This window comes from Cupressus sempervirens, chromosome 4, assembly GCF_028749045.1.
Source record: "Cupressus sempervirens isolate cs-2001-9-10 chromosome 4, ASM2874904v1, whole genome shotgun sequence".
NCBI classification, from domain to species: Eukaryota; Viridiplantae; Streptophyta; class Pinopsida; order Cupressales; family Cupressaceae; genus Cupressus; species Cupressus sempervirens.
Genome location: NC_143121.1, coordinates 488,173,417 through 488,198,807, shown reverse-complemented (window position 1 = coordinate 488,198,807; position 25,391 = coordinate 488,173,417). Strand labels below are relative to the sequence as shown.

Below are 25,391 nucleotides of genomic sequence, written 5' to 3'. Positions count from 1 at the left end.
AAGCATGCTATTGACAGTAGCATTGAAAAATATAAATCTAGATTTGTAGCCATGGGATTCTCTCAGAAAGAAGGGATTGATTATGAAGAAACCTTTGCTCCAGTTGCCAGATACACCTCTGTAAGAGCAGTCCTAGCTATTGCAGTATTAAAGGTATGGAAAGAACATCAGATGAATGTAAAAAACAACATTCCTGAATGGAAAGATTACAGAAGAGGTATATTTGGAGCAACTTGAAGGATTTGAAACTCATGATCCTAAAGTTTTTGTTTGTAGGCTCAAGAAAGCTCTATGGTTTTAAACAGGCTCCAAGGGCTGGGTACGAAAGAATTGACAAGTATCTCACCGACTTAGGATTCTCCAAGAACGAAGCTGATCCAAATCTATATTATAAAAGGGATAAAGATAATATGGTAATTTTGATAGTGTATGTTGATGATTTACTAATAACAGGTGATGATCATCTCATAGATCAATGCAAGAAAGATCTAATTAGAGAATTCGAGATGAAAGATTTGGGACTCCTTTATTACTTCCTAGGACTGGAAGTAAGGTAGAATTCTGATAGCATTATACTTAATCAAGGGAAGTATACATTAGATATCTTGAATAGATTTGGAATGTGGAACTGCAAGTCTATGTCTTCTCCAATGGAGACTAATTTACATAAACTTAAAGAAGTGGCAACAAAATCACCTTCCATAGATTCTACTCTCTATAGACAGATGATTGGGTCCCTTATGTACTTGGTAAATATAAGACCTGATATTTGTTATGCTATTAACGCTTTAAGTCAGTTTATGTGTGAGCCAAAGGAGATTCACCTAGTTGCAGTCAAACACATTATGAGATACTTACAAGGCAATCTTGGGCTCAAATATGAGAAAGTTGACTTGGATTTACATGGATTCGCAGACTCAGATTGGGGTGGAAGTGTTAAGGATAGAAAAAGTACTTCTGGATGTTGTTTTAGTTTAGGATCAGCAATGATATCATGGATGTGTAGAAAACAGTCTCCAGTATCACAAAGTTCCACAAAAGCCGAATACATTGCAGTAGCGATGGCTTCTCGGGAAGCAGTTTGACTTAGGAAGTTACTTGTTGGACTACTTGGTCAAGTCATGAATCCTACGATTATTCATTGTGATAACCAGAGTTCCATTAAGCTTTCCGTGAATTCAATTTTTCATGACAGGTCCAAGCATATTGAAATTCCTTACCATTATGCACGAAATATGGTAGACAAGAATACTGTAACATTAGAATACATTTGCATTGTAGATCAGACAATAGATATTCTTACCATACCTCTCTCGAGTGAAGATAGATCACTTCAGGAAAAGACTTGGTATGATTGAATTATAAAACTTGGTATTCTTTAAATTATTAATAGAATAATTTTATTGCCAAGCTATTGATTGTTATGGGCTCCACCATCTGTATTCATTGTTTAGGAGGTGACAATCTCTGAGATAATGAATACTTGTATAAAAGACATTATGAGAGATGACAATTCTCAGATAATGTGTTGAAAAGAAGAGAACTACTGTTAGATCTAGATGAGTTCAAGATCATTTGTGACATAGGCATTTCTATGCCTATGAATCACAACTTGGATAAAGGAAGAATTTATTCCTTAGACTTCATCCTTTGTTCTGGTAGATCTTAACTTAGGATCAAGTTGTGATATAGGATCGCCATTACCTATGAGTCATAACTTGGATAAATGAAGAATTTAATCATTCTTTAGACTTTATCCTGTGTGTATTGCATTACATGCAATACTGACATCACTAGTATAAGTGATAAGTCATATCACAATCATGTGTTCCATGATACCACTTGCTCAGAAGATTAAGATAGATATAGAGTATTAGTCAATGCTTATTCATCGTAATTGATGATGCTAGATATGTTATCTCTCAGTATGATTATCAAGTTAAGAGGGAGTGTAAAACTTCTAACATTGATATTCATATTGGTCTGAGTGTGCAGACTGCACATTACTCTTCTCTCCTTGTATACCATTCTAAAGGCATTAAATACAATACACTTGGCTAAGGAATGAGCGGCGATCCTTGGAAATGATTTTTATTATGCATTAAACTATAACTAAATTATTATGTTAGTTAACCATTAGTCATCCTCCTTGAGTCATGTCCCTTTAGGGTCATGAAGGTAGTGTGGACTGACCTAGAGAGGGTCATGTCCCTTTAGGGGACATGCCCTTTGGTCATGGTATAAGAGGTGGGTGTGATCGAAGTTTAAGGACACAACACATTGAAGTCTGCTCTTTAAATCAATACTGCCCTAAGACGAATTGCAGGAATTATAAGCATTTCCAGAATTATATTATTTCATTCAAACAAGAGTGTTTATTGAAGATCATCTACAACAGACTAAGAAAGGTGCAATCTAAGTTTGATTCACTTCAGAATTTGCAGAAACTTTACATGATAAAACACTTTCTCCCATCTCATGTGCATTTGACTCATCTCATATGCTTACTAGTTCACCTTATTTGGAGAGTCAAATGAAAGTAACTGAAGACAAGATCATCACAGCTTTATCACGCTTTGATGAGATATATGGGATGTTTGAAAAACACATTTGGAAGGAACAAATGGAGGGGAAACAAATCGGATTTAAAGAGGAATTTTCATAGCTGTTAATAATATAGGAAGGGCTGAAAACTATCATATTAGATTACCCACACCTTTCAGATCGTGATAATCTCTTTGACCTTGCAGTAATTTACTTAGAAGCACTGAGGAAAAAGGAAGCAGAAGTAGATGTATGTACATATGAGCTCGTTAATGCCAAGGAGACCCTTGAGGCTACCTTCAGAGGCATTTCATGAAGCAGAAAGTTAGATTGCTGAATTAAATAAAAAACTAGATTTGACACACTCCAATATAGCCCAACATTCACACGTGACCATTGAGGTAGTTTTTAGTGATGATAGCGCGAGAGCTGATCAGGTTGAGCTGGATTCATCCACTTTCAGTGCACAGATTGTACTGTATGATGAGCCATTGACAGAGATTGGAGTTATTTATTGTGACTATAAATTGAGGAGTGTTCATCACTTTTTGTTTGATCCACATGTAGAGGATTTGATGAGGTGTAGGTATGGGTTGACTCTAGGATTTTATCATCCATTATGGGATGAAGGTCTGCCATCTTTGGAAGATAGTATTACAGGATACAAACAAGTTGTGGCCTTTTGCAGTTATTGTATATATTATAATGTAATCAATTCTGAAAAACAAAATATCTGTATATGCTTTATTGTCCATGTTTGTCAATGCTGCCATTTTCTTTTAATGACAATGTTAAGCACTAGTGAACCATTCGGGAAGGGTCACACATACCTAACACAAATTACATTAGCATGTCTAGAATGTTTTGCAAATGTAAAGCTATGCTATATAGGAGTAGTTTTTATTTTTTTCAAGGTATGATCTGTTCAACTGTCTTCATGCAAATAATTTTCTGTTGTAAATGCTCAAATTTTCTAGTTGATCAGTTTGGTTATGTTGGTTGATTGTTTCCCCTCGCCTTCTTTTTGTGAGGAAATTTGATAACATTTGGCATGCCCTATTTATATTGTCTGAATATCATTCTGCATTTTGTTTTTCTTTGTTAGTAGTGCATTTTGGGTACAAGTATCAAGACTCTTATACCTTGGCCAAAAAATCTTTGTTATTATTATGCTTCTTATATCTTTTACAATCTTCAGCATTTCTCATTTTGGTGCTTTAAAGTGGCCAGCCTATCATTTGAAATTTGTGAGATACTGTATGAACTTTGGTCTTGATTGGAGTTTTTGATGTTGTATGTTTTCATATGTACCACCACGTTATATTGGGCAATAGAAATGGAAAACAAATTGCTATTACTGATTTTTCTTGTGGGCTTTCTTGGAATAGGCTTTAATGCTTGTCTGTAATTGGGAGATTGCCGAGGCTCGTAAAAGGGATGCACTTGATCGAGCTAGGGTGCGTGGAGAGGAACCGCCTGCTGAACTTCTTGCAGAGGAGAGAGGCTTACATGCTAGTATTGATGAAGAAGTTAGGAGTCTGTTGGAAGGTAAAGGCTACTCTGAGCTACATGACCTGCAGCGTCAAATTGAGTCTCAAATGCTTTCAGGAACTGCAAAAGTTGTGGAATATTGGGAGGCTGTTTTGAAACGGCTTCACATCTACAAAGCAAAGGTATTGTTCTTTCAGAGTGTTATTTAAAATTGAGATTCTTTGTCCACAGAAGTCTCTGAAAATATTGTTTAAGAAATTTATGGATCTTGTTTAAGCATTCTAGATAAATAGATCTTGCTTGAGGTACTTAAGAATGGGAATTGATGGCTGAAATTCACTAAATGTATTGCAAGAAAGGTATTTTATTAATGTAAATAAATAACCAATATGAATGAGCATATTGATTGTAAATATTGTATCCCATATTTCTTTTGAAACTTTGAAGTAAATATCGTTGTTTCCCTGTACGTCATTTTTAATGACACTGGATAATTTGATTTTATATGCAGTAACACTTCAAACATTAGTCACCAAAAAATTACAGTATAGGGACAAGATTCCTGTCTCTGCAAGAAAAATGTGATGGTTTTGGTTTAACCTATCATTTCGTTTTCTCAGGAATAAAGAAAACTAAGATATACTATGGTTAATCTTTTTCTCCAACCATAGCTTTCTCTACATTCTTTACCAAAAGGAATTATTGGCATGTTAGCTTGTTTCTGAAATGAGTTATGTAATTCGTTGCACATATTTTTTTGACTTTGAATTCAAAGAAGCAATTCTGACAAGAAAGAAATGGTATGCTCATAAGTAGACACTGCCCATCCAATAACTGTACATGTCATTCCACTTATTATTGTCTCATTTAACCAATCTCTACCACACCTTTCTGAATTCCATAAGAGACTACTGGCTTGTTATTTAGAGATTGAGATTAACAGAATTTATTGATGGAGCTGAAATGGGCGCCAGAGGCCATGCAAACATTTCCTTAATAGAAGTCCTATGTTTTTTTCCTGGAGATAGCCCTAGTTGATTTTGAATGCAATCATAGGAAAGTGTGGTTTGTAATCAGTCCAATTCTAACTTTTGATGACAAATAATGGTTTGTCATCAGGGTTGAGGTGGCAAGATCCAGGCAGTGTATTTTGTTTCAATCCTAGTAGCCCATTGTAATCTAAGACCTATATAAAGGGCTCACATCTCATCTATAAAAGAGAAAATTTTAAGATTGCTGCTAAAAGTTACGACAATAATAAAGTTCTCATTGTTGGTTTAATGGTGATTACTTGATGTATTTTGGGCTTGCATGGTTTCATTGTTCCCTCACTTAGAGTAGATTTGCTAGATATAGTGCTTTGATTTCAATGGAGAAATGTAATGATGTCTGATGAATTTCCTTAGCTCATACTCATGGCAGTTTTCTGATTGTAAGTTGTCATGTAGAGCTAGCCTAAGCCCCTTTTTATGGATGCTTATTTACTATCATTAAATGGGCATTGTTCATTATGATGGTGTTCATTGTGATATGCAATTCTTCGCATAACCTTTAGAAGATTACATGAGTTCTTGTGTTGTTGTAGTTGACTTGTCGAAGTAGAGCTTAGTTATTGGGAGTTTCTCCACTAGAGCATTGTCCATTGAAATCATTGTCCTTAGCAGTAGACTGAGATCCTCCTAACCCTTTCCCCTTTCATTTCAATTCATTGCAGTTGTGTCTATTCAAAGAGGAAGCATCACAAGATTCGAATATTCGATGAAGGAGTTCCAACTAGTAGAGGTGAAGAACAATTGAGCTTATCCATAGTCAATAACTGAGGTAAAAGAACCTTGGAGTCAATTGTATGATCTCTTGGAATCTTAGCATACACACGATTTTGATCAAGAGAGAATAAGATATCTTAAGATTCAATTCTATTGTTGGTACGGTCATAAAACACACATATCACATCAACCAGTGAGCTTATCAATAGTCGATATCTGACATAACAGAACCTTATAGTCAATTGTATAATTGCTCGCAATCTTAGCATACACATGATTTTGATTGGGAGAGTAGGATATCTTAATATTTTATTCTAGGGTTGCTACGGTCATAAAAGTTTAAAACACACATCAAAACAATGTTGATATGAGATCTTGCTACATAGATCAACATACATGGGCAAATGGCATTTAATTTGCTATGTAGATGCAAATTGCTTGAGGGCAACTGATTTTCTGGAGGGGCAGATTGTAATGTCCCCATACCAAGCATCAGTTATTTTTAGAGGTTAGCCTATCATTAGTGATCCTGGTAGGCTATTGTGGTGATTAGGGGGGCCTTGGACAGTGATTCAGTGATATTCATCTGACCATTTGGGCATCTATTTTAGTACTTTCCATCTCAGTGCATTGGTTTATTTGTGGTTTGCCTTCCAAGGGTCTTTCAAACTCTGTTTATGCTATTTTTAGTAAGTCACTTGGACATTTGGGTCCATACTATTTATGGTAAGTCATCTGGATGGTCAGAGGGTACCATGGTTATATCTGAAAAGTTAGCAGGAAAAGTTGTTGGTTTGGTATTTGGCATTTAATGGAGTTTAAATGATTAAATTAAATTAATTGAAGTCTGATCTGGCATTGAATTGAATATAGTTAATTAACTAATTAATTACCTAAACAACTTTACGATTAAAGGGAATATAAGGGGTCAAGTGTATATTTAATATATGAATATCATAAAGTACTTAATAGTTATGCCAAATGGGGTGGCAAATTATGTAGTTATATGTATTGATAAATAAATTATGTGAAGGGGTCACTTAATTAGTACTTCTCATATGCAAAGTTAAATATGAAATTATGAAAAGTGCGAAGTTTAAATAGGGTTTTGGGAAATTGCATGAGGACTAAAAAGGGATTTAACGAAGTCATTTGATATACTTGGCGTGTTTTATTCTCTCTCTAACAAGTTTGGGAGCCTGCCTTTCAATGCAAGAAATTTGAAGATGAGAACCCTAGGAGTTTCTTAATGGTTTGGATGGAAACCCAAATCCATCTTTTGTGTGGATTCATTCAAAATTCACCATTGCGCTCTTTGTCAGATTGCTGGAAATCTCTTTGGAGGATTTGACAGGAAGAGCTAGAAATATTATTTATTTGCAGATCTACAGTTGCTAGGGTTTGGAGGAAATTTTGGGAGTTTGGCATTACCAGGAGGAAATCAACATTATGTTTCAAACTTTCCAGTTATCTACAGAAATTTCAGACTTGTTAGAGTCCAGATTTGAGTTTGTTTCATCATAATATGGTCTTCTATAGTGCTCATATCATTTCTATTGAGTTATGCATTATCCTTGATTTATTTGTAACCAGATATCATATTTCATCAATAAAGGGTTCCATTGGTATTGTCAAGTTCTTTTTATGCTCTCCCTTATTTAGTACATGTAATTGTAACACATCAATAAAAAATTCAAACAACAAAACTCAAAAATTCATATCAAACCCTGAAAATTAAAATTTAAAAGTTTACATAACAAGTGTTTGACAGAATGTTAAACACCCAAAATTTAAAAAAATAGGGCAGAATTAGTGAGGGTTCTTACAAGATCCTTGCTTCACAGTCCGAGTGCATAACAAAATTCTTTTTCAAAGCTCACTGAAAATCTTGAACTGGTGTGCAATTTATTTGTCACAAGAATACACCAGCAAATGTATACCATTCTTGACCAGGCCTGAAAACTATTAATGCCTCTTGCATTTGTCTCCCAACTCTTGTTTTAAGCTTTCATTCATACCAAGGGCAAGAGAATCATAGTCTGGAGGCAATTGTTATACTCTTGAAGTGCCTAATCACCAGTGGGAATTCTACATTACAAAAAATTAGCAGAAATATATCTGCTATTGCTCTCATATGGATATTTTGAGCACTCAGGATATCATTATCTATCTGAAATTCAATATTATTGCACCCAAATCTGCTCAACAATAGCAGGATGTATCCCTAGGATGGAGTTGTCACAAGTAAGCTTGGATACCGATTCATCGGCAGTAGTCGTGGAAGCGGAAGCTAATGCTGGCCGAAGCGGAGGCGGGAACTGATGTGAGGGGAAGCTGGCTGGAAGCCATTTCCGGCCAGTTGGGATTGTTATGTCTGAGTTTGAGCACCATTGCCTTAGTCGACATTGGTGGTTGAATATTGTGTGAGCCAAGTCGGCACAGGATGGAAGCACTAAGACACACCTCTTAATATAGTATGACCAAAGCTTATTTAACGACTTGACTCCCATGAAGGCTACCAGGTCGGAAGATAAAGACACCACAGTTCAAGTGGCATGCTGCGGGAAACATATCCACCAAATGGAGCATATACACACAACAATATAAGGGCTGGTTTTGCAAATATATCGAAGAAATTGGATTGGGTTCTCATCTCCCACGATTGGATGATGGAACTCCCAATATGTAATGCTCGTATCTGTGTGGTCTTAATTTTGGACCATTTCCAGTACAAGTAACCATTGATGAAGCTGTGGAGTCATTCTGCTCACAATTCCGTTATGAAAAGATGTGGTTAAGATGTCTGGATATAATGGAAAAATGGTGGGCGGACTGAGATATCTTCATAGGAACTCAAATGTTCCAATTTAGTAAGAAACTACACATGCTGAGGGAAATTTTGAATAGATGGAGCAAGATACATACGCATCCGCATCCCTCTCCCCCCAAAAAATCGTGCATCCCACACTTGCTTCCTGCATCCGCTTCTGGATCTGCATCCGAATCGGTAACTAAGCAAGATACTTAGTCAAGTCTGAAAATAATTTCAGCAGTATCTATCTATACAGCAGGTTTTATGTGTTGATCAATAAATGATGTGGACTTACTACCATGTCTAAGTATTAATAATTTCCTAAGTTACTAATCCTAGTTCTGATACGAGTTTTGATTCAGTTTCAGGTTCGCAGGTTTGGATTTGTTTTTGGGGCGGGTTTCAATTCTGCAGATATATATGTATGTGTGTGTGTGTGTGTGTATACATACATACATATATATGTACATCATAGATTCATACTGTAATATGTTCAATATTCTTCAAACTATACTAATAATAAGTTAGAAGTGTGATAATCATAAATCCATAATTGCTAATAAAATTATAAATATAATACATCATGTCATATTCATAATATGCTCAGAATTTCATTACGTAATGAAAATTCACGCTTTTAGGTCAAAATTAGGGTTTTGGAAGGTTTTTAAATTTTCTAAAAAATGACACGTGGGGCTCGTTTTTGGGGGGCCAATAGCCTGGGGTGCCTGTGGGTTCCCCGAGTCTGCCCAGGAAGGACCCAGCCAGAACCCAGGAGGACCAAGGACCAGCAAACTTGCAAAGAACCAGAGTCAGATTCAGGACCATTTCTGAATAATCTGGTATCAGAGATAATCTCCATGCCAGATTCTTCTAAAGCCACACCTATGCTTCATGGAATTTTGTTTCTTTTGCCTTGTCCTTTCTGGATTTTGTCTTGTTCCTTTTTTCTTTGTTCTGAGAACATACTGTGATTTCTTTTAGGCCTAAAAGTTTGTTCTTTAGCAGAGAATTGTAATTTTCTGAGTTTTGTCTTCATATGTTGGTCATATCTGCGCTAAATACACATTGTCTTTTTCCCAGTATTTGTCCTTAGTGCGTAAGAATTATTGCAGATTAAACGCATGCCATATCCTACTGGGATAATTTTAATCTGATTCCTTTTCTCTTTTAACACATGCGCTAGCCTTCAAAAATGCCATGACAGCTCACTCAAATTTCCAAATCACACCAAAATAAGCTCTCCATTCAAATATTTCAATTGGACAAGAAAGCTCCTCCCGTAATGATATCAATCACTTTATTAAAATTAAATGGACTGCGCAGTTTAGAGATTGACACCTATTCAAACATTGACAAGGAGGTTTTTCACATCAAATATTAGTCCATTCTTCAATATAAAATAATCCCTTCAAACCTTTTGACTTGTAAAATATATTAGAGTATAGTTTGCAGACTCGGGATCGGAGAGTACTCAGCAAGTCCAAAATTTTCAACTCGGCAACTAGAAAGAGCTAAAAACTAAAATCTCTTAAAGTAGCACATGTATATTTGTAAACTCCAATTACAAAATGTATTAAATTAAAAATTGACATCTTGAAAGAGAAAATGCATGGTTTTATAGCAAAAATGCCAAGTGAAAGACACATTTTAACAGTGTTTTACCTGCATCAACATTTCTACCCATGTTTTTTTGTGTTTGTAAAAAACGTACTCACCTGACAAAATAAAATAGAGAGTACTCGACAACTTAGAGAGTACTTGCAAACTATGTTAGAGAGAACCTAAAAAATCAATAGTCCTGAAAATTGTATTTGTATACTTTTAACCAGAAATTATGGAATGCCTCAGAAGATTAGATTTAAAAGAATAGTTCACCATTTTTTGCTTTTAAAAGCCCAATTGTGATTCATAAAACAAATCCACCTCCAAGATGAATTAAGTTTCCATCCAAGTTTCCAACTCACCAAATAATCGTAAGGGTTTCTGTTCTCAGGAAATTGAAATTGAAACAAGAATCTCTCAGAGCTCTTCCAAAAGAAATTAATAAACCAAGCATAAGTAGAATAAGCCTCTAGTTCTTCTTTTCTAACTAATTGCAGAGACTTTTGGCCTTCCCCTACTTGCCTTTTCATTTTCCTTTTTCTTGTCTTATTATTTCCCTCTTTTGATTTGATTTGAACTTAGGGAGATAGTAATATAGTGACTTAATTAACTTTTCACATAACTCATCATTAAGTCACTTTAGTACTTCATTAAATTAATAAAATAGCATTTTATCCTTATGATTTACTTTTAGGGGACAGCATCAAATAATTAAATTAATTACTTTCATGATTTTATTAAATATTTATATTCCAAGGTCTCATTAGAAGGGGGCATTGCAGGGTGCTTCCTTCAAATTTATTTAGAGATGTTGAAATGAAATATTCTGCACCAAAGAAAGATTTAAACTTCAATGATAGAATAATTCCTATTTATTCGTCACTGACTTCCTTCAATGCTGTTCTTTGTGATTTTTCTGCTGAAGGTCCTTTCAAGTTTTCAACAAATTTTAACTTACAACCTACAGGTGTATTTGGTAAATAATTTGAGAATGATGCTTCTATATTGATTCTCTATACCCTTAAGTTCAATATGGGCAATAAGAAACTATAAGTTATAGTATGGTAGAAAAGTAAAACCTAAGTTACTCTCCTGTGTGGCATACTCTAATTCTAGAGTTACTGCAAAATACAAATGTAAATCCTTAGCTTAGTTGTCTTAATATGAATCACAATTTCACTGGAGATGTGATGATTAATGCTTTCCATATTGAGTCTTTTGCTCCATTATTGGTCCACAATATGCCATATATTCTGTTAAAAGGTTTTGACATTGGCTGCAACAGAAGACTAATTTATCACAATATCAGGATAACAAATGCAAACTCAAAGATGTGTCAAATTTTCTGAAAATACTAAGAGAATAATGGAGAACCACATAAAACAAACTATCATGTATCAATTGTCAAAAAGAATTTACAACTTCAGTAATCATGCTCAAGAACAAAATTTGACATGTTGGCACTGGTGGATATGTACTTACAACAACAATAGATGAAAATTTTCAAGAGGATGTCCCTAAATATTAAGAGGGTGATGCTATCTCAGTAGGACTCACACAACTTCACTCCATTTCAAGAATATGGATGTCTTGTTAAAATTTGTTGCAACAAACTGCCTAGAAACTGTTAAAAACTAAAAAGATGCTTCATTCCTTTCCTCGAAGAGAAATTTAAAATATTGCAAACTTCTTGTTTGAACTTTACTTACTTTATTTGGATGCCATTTGCTTTGTTAGCCATACTTGAAAAGATTAGCCAAAGCTTCCGTCTTTTCATTGAATTTTAATGTGCCTGATGGCCTTTCAAATTTAATAGCTTCAAGCATGTAATTTGATTTGTGTGAGCTAGAAAATACAACATTGCTTTTATCTTTCATACACTAGCTTACAACTTTATACAAACTCTGCGTAAATAGTGCCCTGCCTCATTTGCTTTCTTCATTAGAAATTCAAAACAATACAATGCTGGGAATTTGAATTCTATCCTTAACCAACTTCAAGATCTATGCTCCAATAGATCTGTTGTCATTGAAATGCACACTATTTTGATCTTCTCATGTGCTACAAGCGGTCAAATTATGACAGCATTCAAATATTACATCAATTGCAATCAATGTGTAGTATCCTAAATTGGATATTAACTGATTTCCCTTCTAGCAATATAATCAGAAATAAAACTTTGCAGATAATTTCCAGCACATTCGAAAACCCGTAGAAATTCCAATAGAAATTAAATCAACTTTTCTCAAATACAACATTCAAACTTAGATGTAGGCAAAAATGGAATACAACGCTATAATAAGACCAGAAGATTCTCTAGATGAATATAACCCATTATTTCACAATAGCATCCAAGATGTCGAACATATAACCATGAATTGCAAACTAATAAGGTAAAACCAGCAACAACCAACAACTCTTATAACTCCCTAAATTATGTTATTGTATTATACAACAGCAATACAATAACCAACACTATGAATCCAATCCTAAATACAAATTAACAGTCAGATTGGAACACTAGAATAAGAACCTGTAAGCGCATGTGAAACATCTGAATTGATGTCTCTTGGGACAATGGATTTGTCGAATGTCTGCTAGGATGAGGGGCTACATCCTCAAACTAGCTGAAAGCTGAAGCTTTTTGAAAATTTTCACAAGAGAGAAAACTGAACTAAATCATAAAATCAAGCATGACTAGCAATGAGTCTCTTTCCCTTTTTAAAACACAAACTGAGACGCTTCGACTCCACTCTGGCCTTCGTCCTATTCCTTGCGACTCTTCAACTTCTCTCTGATAAATTGTTTTATTCCTCCTTGTCCTCTTGTGACCACATGGAAAATTAATTTGACTTTTAATAATAAATCTCTAGCTTACATAGTCAAATTTAATAATTTAAATTCATTCATTCTTAATAATTCCAATGTCCCCAAACAAGGGACATTACAAATCTCCCCTCCTTGAGATTGTTTGCCCTCAAAGCAATATGTACTAGAATCCCATATAAATATGTAGTTAATCCAGTAGCTTAAACTGACAACAAACTTGACCAAATTGTGAAGTACGGTACCACCTTGCAAAACACCTGTCAACCGAATTCTTGGATCACTATTACTCTTCGAAGAAACATTGTGCCTATAAATTGATCAACACGGATCATCACCATAATCAGCCTCAAACTGAATAGGACCACAATAAAATCCTTGTCCAACCATAGATACAATCTGCCAACACTTGGATCCCAAACTCTATTATGTTGCCTCACTGCTATGATGATATAGAAATATATCTAGGGTCCATGTATAATCCAGTAGTGTGAAGACCTGACTTAAATGGCTTATGTAAGAAATGAGCTGCTCAAAAGTTGAAACCACCATCCCATGACATCAGAATTCATACTATTGGCATAAACGTGGAGAATTCCCCAGTGCATAGGAGTTATGAATATGAAAGATGCTGAGAATCTAACCACAAACCTCACATAAATACTCCACCGAAGACTGTTCAAAGGCTGATGGAGAAAATTCACCTAACTCCTGAATGGGGTGAAATTGGAACATATCTTGGGGCTGATCAAATGATAAACAACAAAAGTTGATTTGTCATTCCCATGCTGAGATCCAGATTCACTGCTAGGATCTGAGCCAGGATCCCAAAGTCTGAAATCAAACTCTTCCTCTTCGTGGCAAATAAGAGATGACCCCTCTTTTAACACAAAAAGAGGATTGTCGGACGTCCAATCAGCAACAACTTCAAACAAAGGGTTGCCAACAAACTGAAAGTGTTATGAAGTTTTGCTACTTAACTGTTTAGGGCAGCTATCCAAGTTATACATCTGTTGAATGCTCTCAAGTTCATCAATGACTTCCTAGAAGAACTCCTACCTCATTCTATTATCATGTTCCCGAGAGTGTTCCATGAATTTGATTTAATTTTCTGCTCCTTGTAGAGATAATTGAGTTTCACTCAGTGCCTCCCGAACATACTTAAGCGTCCTGTTGAGATCCTCAATCTCATCCTTTTCCCTATTTGACTGTACCATGTTGCTACCATTGTAATAATCTCTACTAGATAAGGATTAAAAATATCATACTAAAACTGATAGGAATTTCGTCAAACAGTTGGTGGATAACCAAAAACTTGTGAAACAATATGATTGATTCAGGTAGTCATTATTCATGAAGTTACTTCCGTCTTAGATGGACATCACTCAAAATCCAGATAATCTGACCACCCACTTCAGTCAATGCTCAACTCGACTGCCAACAGCAATGAGCTTGCAAATGCTGAAGGAGCCGGACTCTTGCCGTGGCCGTGGATGATGCCAACAAGTTGTTAAGAAGTACTCCTTCCTGTGGATAACTTCCAACGCTGATATTCTCTTCCGCCCAAACTATAACTCCCAATCTCGACTGTGGAAATTATAATAATGCCACTACCCTATTGCCAATCCGTCCTTAAGATCTACGGTTTGGAGTTCACCTATAGAGTATGTATGGAACTGGTTTTTCTGCCAACTATCTGATACTTCTCTGTGGTATTACACCGCTTCTTAATGGTATGTCAATGCCAGTATATACTCTACGAATAATCTCAAAATCCGACTTGGAAAGATTGTATAGGATTCATTGATAGCTGAATTTGCAACTCTTCTAAATACTGCACGTAATTTGGAAGGTGAAAAGATCTTGGCTTTGAACATGAAATTCGGGGGGCAGAATTATAATTGCATATTTATCATGATCCAAATATTTCTCGAATTCGTATGTAATGGCAACAAAGGCTTCAATGCCGGCATTACAACTGGTGGCTATGATTGGTAATGTCATATCACAATGAAGTCTTCCGATAATTGAAAATCCGACTCCCGTTACAACTGCATATTAATAGTTAATTGTAACTATTTCTAGCATGTATTCTGTTTTATCACTAAAAGAAATTTCTCTCCTGCAGAAGTTTGATACTTCTCAGTTTTTTCCCTAACGCATCTTTATCCATCCACGTACAAAAACTCAATGTTTTGCCTTTTGTAAATTCTTAATGGCAAGTGTACTCTTTTGTGATGTTTCTCCTACATACAATATCATTACCAAATCTTCGTACCTTTGCGTTTCATGTAATTATGTAACTCCCACTACATCTACGGTTACGTCCAAGCTGGACCTAACACCTCACTGGTTTAGTTTTAATGCGTGAAATAACTTATTTCACTTTCAATTGTCGACTCCATGTGTTGTATGGGACATAACTTATTAATAATTCTAATGTCCCGTGGTCTTCTCTAGAGTGAATTTCGTGCTTGGAGAGGTCCGTGCTATCCTGGGTACTTGCTGTCGAGGATACTGATCACCGGCCCCTTGAGTGTATGCCTAGGGTGTGTTGGACGGTTGACTTCCAGTGCCATATTAATTAAACTGTTGCCTATCCTGGACAATCAACTTCGGTCTGGTTAGCCCTACTACCCTCCATCTTCCCTTGCATGTGTTCAGACTTCCCTCCTAACTATACTGGTGTCGTCTACTGATTTCACAGTTAGCCAGATGTGATTGTACCATCATCTTGTGAATGGCTGATACCGCAAGCTGCCTCCATTCGTCTTGATTTGAACTAACTTTAATTGTCAATCAACTTCCGCTATCAATATCTTCTCTATTGAAATGGTTCGACTGGAGCTATTTACTAACCTTCACCTTTCGCACCTGGTTGAGATAATACTTGAAGTGAAACTAGTCACTATTTTTCCCACTCATTGACAGCTTTTATAAACCACGATGAGAGAGTAACTCAAGGCATCCACTTAGTTCTCTTGCCTCCACACCAGAGACTTTCATCGGTTTCTTTATTGCTAAGGAATCATTGAAGTCTAATATCTTCACACCAATCACTGTCTGTCCTCACAGTACAGGTACCCACGTAACTAAGGTGATAAATGATGGGTCTGTTCTACCAACTGAGAACGAGTATACTTGATGCTGACTCCTATTGTTACTAGAATCTCATCAACTGTTAATAGTTGTTCGATGCACTACTTTCTTGGGTTACGGATAGCTAAGACTCTTCAGTCACTATTCTTCTTCCTGATGTGGAACTCCCACCTTCTACAGAGCAATGTATCAATCTGAATCTCAGTTCTGAAAGTGCAAATGTGAGCACTAGGTTTTTCCAGATTTGATAAACTCAGTAACCTCACGGGATGGAAGGTTCGAGGCTCTGATACCACTGTAGTATCTTGAACCGGATATTAACTGATTTCCCTTTTAGCAATATAATCATAAATAATACATTGCAGATAATTTCTAGCACATTCGAAAACTTGTAGAAATTCAAATAAAAATTAAATCAACTTTTCTCAAATACAACATTCAAACTCAGATGTAGGCAAAAAATGGAATACAATGCTATAATAAGACTAGAAGATTTTTCAAATGAATATAACCCGTTATTTCACAATAGCATCCAAGATGTTGAACATATAACCATGAATTACAAACTAATAAGGTAAAACCAGCAACTCTTATAATTCCCTAAATTACATTATTGTATTATACAACAACAATACAATAACTAACACTATGGATCCAATCCTAAATACAGATTAACAGTCAAATTGGAATACTAGAATAAGAACTTGTAAGCGCATGTGAAACATCTGAATTGATGTCTCTCGAGACAATGGGTTTGCGTCCATTGTCTTCCAACACGAGGGGCTACATCCTCAAACTAGCTGAAAGCTGAAGCTTTCTAAAAACTCTCACAAAAGAGGAAACTGAACTGAATCATAAAATCAAACATGACCAGCAATGAGTCTCTTTCCCTTTTTAAAACACAAACTGAGACTCTTTGACTCCCCTCTGGCCTTCGTCCTATTCCTTGTGAGTCTTCAACTTCTCTCTGATAAATTATCTTATTCCTCTTAGTCCTCTTGTGACCACATGGAATATTAATTTGACCTTTAATAATAAATCTCCATCTTACATAGTCAAATTTAATATTGTAAATTCGTTCCTTCTTAATAATTCCAATGTCCCCAAAGAAGGGACATTACACAATGGCCAATTTGGAATATTTTTGGATCTCAAAGATGCCTGATGTTCTGAGTTATCAATAATTAACAAGATTGTGACATATTGCTGTAGATAACCACGGCTCACATTACCTTCAAAATGTCTATCAAGCTTGCCAATAGATATAACAGGCCTGCCACTTGCATTGCCGCTAGACTCTACATGGCATCATCTCTTTGATTCCTTTAGAATTATGCCTTTATGGAAGTCTTATGTAGTCATCTTGTGGCCCAAAGGAACTAGTCATTGAATGCTAGATGTCCATCCAATGACCTCCATATCTGCCACTTTAATGTGCTATGTTTGTTAAACAATGTCCATAGTAAATCTGTAGATTGCAAAGGTGTTGGATTGCTTCATCTACCAATCCATCATGATTTATAAGGCTTAGCCTTGTGTCTTTGGAAAAAATTAAAATCATTGATCACCCTTCTCAATGCATTCTAATTCTAACTCTATTGGATCAACAGTCCCAAATAACTTGCCTTTAACGTCAATAGTTGAGAAAAGTTTGAATGCCTGAGATGAAAATACGGAATGCGCTAATCAAAACATACCCCACACTTTATGTTGATATTTCACTATATTACATTTGATTTATCAAGGCTTTGTCTCAATCAATGGTCCAAATTCTCAGAAGTTAAATGGTAAATTGATAAACTGCTAGAAGTGCAGGCATTTTGATCCATCTATCCATCACAGTCAACAGGACCATGACATGCATCCTCACTGCGACCAATTGATTCCACAATTAATTTCAAAGTTCAATTGATATTCTTCAAGCTCACTTTAATTGATGATTTATAATAACACACCTTAAAGATCGTCAACTTTGATGGATTGTCAAAGTATTAATTTACTTGATCTATTGATACATCATATCTGATCAAAAGATGCCACAAGTACACCTTATTAATTGCAATCAATGACGAAGATGCACTTGGATAAAGATTGACAGCTTTGACAGATCCTTAGATTTCCAAGTTGTGGGGTAGCTTGATTCCCTAATCTAGAGAAGTTAAATTACAACATGTTCTTACAGAAGCATTTTACATTTTTGAATGTACACACAGAAAATTTGTATTCTTTTTTTAAAAATGCATTATTACTAGGAGATACATCTCCTACCCCCTGAAACATGCCTCCGGTATTGGAGAGATCCCCGGAAATGTTCCAATGCATAGGGCTCCTCTGGCCATTGTCTGCAAAGGTTCTTTATCAAAACATGATATGCCAGGAAATTTAGGGCATAATGTGTTATAAGAAAAAAACATGATTCTTATCCCCTATCATCACCCATGCAAAATCATTATTACTTGTATGTTAGCAATTATAATGACAGATAGTATAGTCTTCTAATTAATCTACTTAATTACCTCTCTAGAAAGACTCATCAATAATTTACAATCATTCACTTTTCTTGTAGTGTCATGATTTTCTAATCACTCTTTGTTTAAAGAGGTCACAAAAATGGTAATAAGAGATCTTTGTGTAACATCAGTTCAACTATTGGAAATAATGGAAGTCACAGTCTATCTCCATCCTTCTCAAATATCTTATAGGGACACATCCATGCATGTCTTCTCCGCTTTTAGAAGAACAGTACAAAATTTCTCATAAGTAGGTATCTCATATCCTTTGGCATGTGTATCAGCATCAAACTATCGATAGTTTTGAATTGCAATATGTAATGATAATCTAATTTGAAATATGTAGTGCGAGTAACTCTTTGAACAATGGCATTTGACAATTGTGTATTTAAACTCTAAAGTTAATGTTAAACTTAACCACTGTTCTTGATTCCAAACTTCCATGTCATGATATTTCCTTGAAATTATTAAATTATTTAAAAAAACATGGCAAGTCCAAGTATCCTGTCTCCTATTTTTGAAAATTAGTGGTTTCGGTATGGGTACTTATCTCAAGAGCCTTCAACTATACCATCTCTTGGTAACCTTGAAGCAATGTATAAGAATAATGATACAAAAACTGAAGATTTTCAATTTGGGTTGATTTTTTCTTGGAATTCGAAATGTGTAGCACAAATCTAAGGCCCTATTTCAGGTCCTCCTTGGCACAAAACCACTATCAATCCAACCAATCTGTAATAACCTTACTCTAGGCAAATTCTTGTAAGCACAAAGTTTCTACCTTGTTTATGTTGTTTTGGTGAATGAATGTGGTATATTTGCAATGTGTGATATGACAATGTAATGCAGCAAATAAAAGATATTGAAATACATTTTTCCAACTCAAAACTGAAATTGCGTTGAGAATACACAGCTGAAAATTCCTGATTTCTATGCCATCTTGAATACTCAATTTTCACAACTTAATGATGACACGGTTCATTAAATAAACCCTATTATCTAAAACAAGAATACTAGAAAATCTAGGAGTTACAATTAATGAACTCATAGGTAACACATGCCTCAGAGCCCTTCGAAAGGCTGACCATCAGTTTTAGATGAATTCTCCAGCAAACTAATGCTTGTAATCCGATTTATTAATGCATCAATAATATATTTAGGATCTCCAGCTGATAAACCTTCAAACACATCTTCAAACCCTCGTCTAAAATCATGAAAACTTCACCAATTAAGCTCAAATATTACCACTGTATGTACTCAACCTTTTAAACAATCTTCAGCTGATTTCCTACAAGTTTTGATAGCTGGAATCAATGAAAGTTATCATTCCCAATGATCAAATACGGCTGAAACCCTAGCTGGTTCCTTTTCCAAAAAAGCATAAGTCAAATATCATCAAGAATGAATTCTCTTTGCTTTTTGAAACCTTTTATAAACTCATAAAGAGGTCAATCATCTTAAGTATCTTTAAATTGATTTTGAAGTCCACTTTGGGGTTTTAATAAATACTTTATATTATCTCCTCAACTTGGGCTCTGAATTTATGCACTTTATAACGTACTTTATGTGGCATTTAATTGATGGTTATGGCCCCATTGCGCAAAGTGATTTTTAATGTCTTATATCATAATTGCACATTATTTATAAAATATCAGTTTATTAATAATTACATAACTCCATAAATAATCATTATTTCTCAGTGCCGTCAGAACTTGGAAATCAACCACTGTCCACTTTGCATCCAACTACCTTATTAAAAATATTGAGGGTCCCTCTCTAACAAGCACCGACTTGTTTTAAATAGTAAGTGCATCAAATTGAGCCCAAAAATCATTGACGTGGCAAAATCTAAAACCTGGCAAAGCACTGGAGTGGAGTAATGTCACCAAATGTCCAAGCATCTGCCTCTGAAGACCACTTATCCATAACAGTTGGCTTACAAGGGTCAAGGCAATTGGGTAATCCAATCATAAACCATATTATCCCAAGAAGCGGACATTACACTGTCAGATTGTTGCACAAGAATGCTCATATGCTTGGAAAGCAAAAATGAGATCCAAGTGTAAACAGTTTGAAAGTAAACGAGCAAGTGAAAATGGGTGAAAGTGAAACAAAATGTGTTTGAATGTCTCAGGAGCTTGTTAGGTTTACATTTGATTTGTTGTACTTTTATTTTTTTATTTGAAGGCAAAAAAAACCAAAGACATTCAAGTGTTTTCAAAGTGTGATGCAAGCCCCACAGCAGGACTTGAGAGTCTCAGAAAACCCTGTGAGTCTAGAAACAAGACTTGGCAGGTCTGCATGTTGCGGCATACTTGCTGAGGGTACCTCACGGACTTGTGATTCAAGTGAGAACCTGGCAAGTTCCAGTACAGTGGTTTGGAATAATCAAATTATTTCATTAGATGCCTTTTAAACATTAGAAAGAATAATGGCTGGAAAAATCACACATTACTTTTAATAGCTAGAGTGACTAAGAAGCATGACTTTTAAAAGCTAACTATTGGAAAGAATGACCTTTTATTCTTCTTCTTTTCCTCATTAGTGATTTTTCTAAACATATTCCTTCATAAATCTATATCCTCTCTTCTTATTTGTATTCAGTTTGATTTTCATGGAATAGTTTGTATGACTTCAGTTTCTCAGGGTTTCATTGTCCTTGCTATATACTGTCACAAGATTATGTTTTCTGTTTTAGGCCCGCCTTAGGGAAATCCATGCAGATCTTTTGCATCATCATTTGCAACGGCTACAAGAGTCAGATGGCAATCAGCAGAAAGCTAAAGAAGAGAGTGATGCAGAACTTGAAATTGAGTACAGTGAGAGAGCAATAGAAGGTAGGATTTGAGATGTTGGTCAGGGCATACTTCTTTCATGATAATTTGCAACAGTACTGTTTAGTGATGATGTTCATGTAATTATATTGGTACTGTTATATTTTCCATGTCATAGCAACTTTATTTTGTTTTTAAAGCTTTCCGTATATGATGATTGTGCAATTTTTTCTCTTTTTAATATAAGTGTGTTTATTTATTTAAACAAAAGACAGAAACTAAAAGTCTGGTTGAAATATTTTAGATTATGGACCTCACAGCCCTGAAGTGATCTCAGTGGAGGAAGCAGCCAAGGAACTTGATGAAGAGCCTGGATCATTTTCACCAGAGCTGCTGCATGTTTATGAAGGAGAAGAAGGCTTGGATCCGGAAGCTGACAAGGCAGAACTGGTAAGGCCTATTTATTTAATTATTTTTGTTTTCTTCATAATTTTATCTCTTTATATTAATTTATGTTTGAATGTCGACCTAAATGAATGTGCTTCTTTAACATTTGGAAGTATCTTTATTTAAATTGTAAAAGAAAACAGATATTACTTGTCCATTAGTTTTATCCTTTTTCATTTGTGTAAACTTAAGGCCACAGTGTGTATCACCATGCTGTTCACAAGCAAGCAAGTGGTCTATGGGAAGTAATTGAACCATGCATTCATTTGGTTTGGAACCTAGTTTTCCTGAAACAGAAACTATCTTTAAATGTCTACTCTACCATTGTGGGAGTTAGGTCTATTTTGCATCTTGCGTTCATTATAACATTTTTGTACATCTTTTATTTTTATCTTATTTCAAATTTTGCATGTCTGTCCTGCTTCTCTTCCCAGTAAAAGTTATTATCTATGTTACCAAGTTCTGCAGTATTAGCCACCATACCAGTTCTTGACCCTACTCAGGTCTGGCATGGCCTGGGGTTTGCCCAAGGTTTGACCCAGGCACCCCAGGTATGTAGTCAGTCCTTCTGTTGCACAGTGTACCCAGGATTTCTGGGGCAGACTCTAGGTGTGCCCAATTGGAGGCTCATGCATCATTAGATATTTTGGTGCATTAATCTGAGATACCTTTATCTATCCATGTTTTGTTAATATTTGCTGAACTGTCCTGTGTTGTTCCATATGTGTAGTTGCGATTCTGGTCATATTTGAAGGTGAAATGTTCTTTTTTGTTTTTCTCTGTATTTACTTCCTGCGAAGGGTAACCTGTCTAATCTTTTCAAGAGATTTCCTTGTCAAATCTACACTTATCTGAAACTCGGCAGACAACTGCTTTCCAAGTCGCTAGTGTTTTCATTTTTCTGATCTTTACTTTGCATACCATAAATCAATGCCAATATGCTCCATTTCAAACTCAAATGGAAGTGTAATATGCTTTTGCATCCTTCTGATTTTTTCCCTCCCTCAAAAATTGATGAAGGGAGCTTGACAAATCAGAAAGAGAGTCGAGAGACCATTATGGATAAATCCTTTCAATACTGAAAGTGTTGATTGAGGGATCAATAGAATATTGTATGTCAAAATTATATGAAGTTTTGACATATTGCATTTATGTCATAATAAAATATGAAAGTTCAAGCCTGCAGGTCATTTAAGTTATATAGAGTTATTATTTCTATAAATACATACATACATATATGCATATGTATACTATATTATATTGTGTAAACTAATGAACCTGTACCCGTCCCTGTACAAGGACTGAGAAGCTAGGTTATTATTTCACATGTTAAACTCTTCAAAATTGACAAATTCCATTTATAAGGAAGCTTTTTTGTCAACTTCCAAGTAACACACAAAGTAATGCCTGCCTCTGAAGTGTATCAGTGTCACAATCAGCCAGAATGGTGTTTGAAGTATTTTCTTTATAGCAGACCCAGTGAATTTTTAAAGTTATTTCTATGAGAAACTTGAGTTGCTAATGATGCTTGAAATAAATTTAACAGGAAAGAAGACGGGCTGCTGTATTGGAAGAGCAGCAGCGTAGGTTGCAGGAGGCTGCTGTGAGACCCAGTGTAATTGATGACATTGAACTGACAAACCAAGAAAGAACACTTGCTATAAAAGCAATGGGAATCATGGAAGATGGAGATGCTATTTTGGGTTCTGGTTCTGAAGTGAATCTTGAATCACAGGTTTATTGAGATATCATTTTCTAACCTATTTATTTTAGGTCTCTTTTGGTTTCAATATTGACATGAGTCGTATTTATTTTATTTTGTCAAAAATATATTTAAGTTATTTCTTATTTTGTGATGCTTGTATTTAAATTTATCAAGTACTGATAGCCTTGATATTCAGGTTTATTGGTGGCATGATAAATATCGTCCTCGAAAGCCCAAGTACTTCAACCGAGTGCACACTGGATATGAATGGAACAAATATAATCAAACACATTATGACCATGATAATCCTCCTCCAAAGATTGTACAGGGTTATAAGTTTAACATATTTTATCCAGATCTTGTTGATAAAATAAGGGCTCCCACATATACAATTGAGAAGGATGGGAGCAATGGTGAAACCTGCCTGATAAGATTTCACGCTGGACCTCCATATGAAGACATTGTAAGCTTTTACAAGGCATCACATACATGAGATTTTCTGATATTTCTAGGGTTTTCTTGTTCCACTGGCTTTAATGCATAGATATTTTGTTTAATATTTCTTCTCATTGTTACAGGCTTTCCGCATTGTGAATAAGGAATGGGAATATTCACATAAGAAAGGATTCAAGTGTACATTTGAACGAGGGATTCTGCATGTCTATTTCAATTTCAAACGGTACAGATATCGCCGATAGAGATTGATTACTCTAGTATTTAATTGTCTTTTGCTGGTGAATCCCAGATAACTTTATTTCAGAAAGAGCTTCAAACATGAACCAGAGATTAAATGGAAAGCAAGATGTATTAATCCAATAAGTCCTAGCATATTCTCTTGTAATGTATGCTTTGATTGAGGTGAAGTAATTGTGCTTAATAATGATTGAGTGCATCTTGGGATGCATTGTTTAGATTTTTATGATCTCCTTCTTTCTTGAGTTGGACTGGAATAACAAGAGAAGGGAAACAAAATTCCACTCGTGAACATTGCATGCTGACTTATATTAGGTTGTGTAATTTGTAAACCTGTCAAGTCTTGTAAAAGATCTTGTTCAGAGATGTAAGCTAGCAATTGTTTACAGTTTCACAAACATATAAACTTGCCTTTACTGGGTCAAAGTCAACTCATGAAAAAGTCTCTGGTCCTTTGGTAAATGGTTAAGTTGAAACACCTTTCCTTAATGATCATGTAGAGGAACTAAGCTTTTCATCATTTCAGATGTGAATATTTAATAAAATCAGGTGCCTTTGTGGACCTAAGATATCTTTTTGGGTGTCATGAATAGAGTAAGCAAATCACATGTTTTATGTTACGGAGGTTAAACAAATAAAGCCCATCTTTTAATAGACAGGAATCTATGCAAGGTAGGTGGGAAAACAATGTGGTTATTGAATCATGGCTATAAACATGATTATTGAATTAATGTCATGTTGAGCCATTGTGTTAGTTGCTTAACTTAGTGGCATGCCTTGTTGTATATGATATAGCATCTGTATTGGGGAAAGCAAGATGGTACTGATTTAGAGGAAACTAAAAAATTCAGTAGTGTATTGACGTTGACCTGATCATGAACCATATCTTGCATTGTCAGCTTGAGTGGTCCCAAGGTCTTTCAGTATCTTATTTGTCGAGCCCTTAGCAGTATCATGTCATCAACATTCTATTTATGTTCAAAACTTGCCTACAAAACATTATTGAAAAAAACAATAAGATGCAAACAAAAAAAACAAAAAAAACTTACCTATAAACCATTATTAAAAAAAGGAATAAGATGCAAAAAATGAAGAGTTGTAAATATGTTTAGTCGGCGG

At 35.3% G+C, this 25,391-nt stretch overlaps 1 protein-coding gene across 2 annotated transcripts in view; it reads left to right on the top strand.

The window, feature by feature from the left end:
* The window catches only part of LOC149562077 (cactus-binding carboxy-terminal, cactin), a 203,787-nt gene extending 178,942 nt beyond the window's left edge, over window positions 1-24,845 (top strand). For both annotated transcript variants that reach the window (XM_089825617.1, XM_089825616.1), the window contains 6 exons: window positions 3,933-4,217; window positions 21,352-21,490; window positions 21,732-21,877; window positions 23,421-23,609; window positions 23,776-24,042; window positions 24,158-24,845. In XM_089825617.1, coding sequence (XP_089681743.1) covers window positions 3,933-4,217; window positions 21,352-21,490; window positions 21,732-21,877; window positions 23,421-23,609; window positions 23,776-24,042; window positions 24,158-24,277 — 1,146 coding nt within the window. In that variant the 3' untranslated portion in view covers window positions 24,278-24,845. The remainder of the gene's footprint in view (window positions 1-3,932; window positions 4,218-21,351; window positions 21,491-21,731; window positions 21,878-23,420; window positions 23,610-23,775; window positions 24,043-24,157) is intronic.
* Window positions 24,846-25,391: the final 546 nt, after the last annotated feature.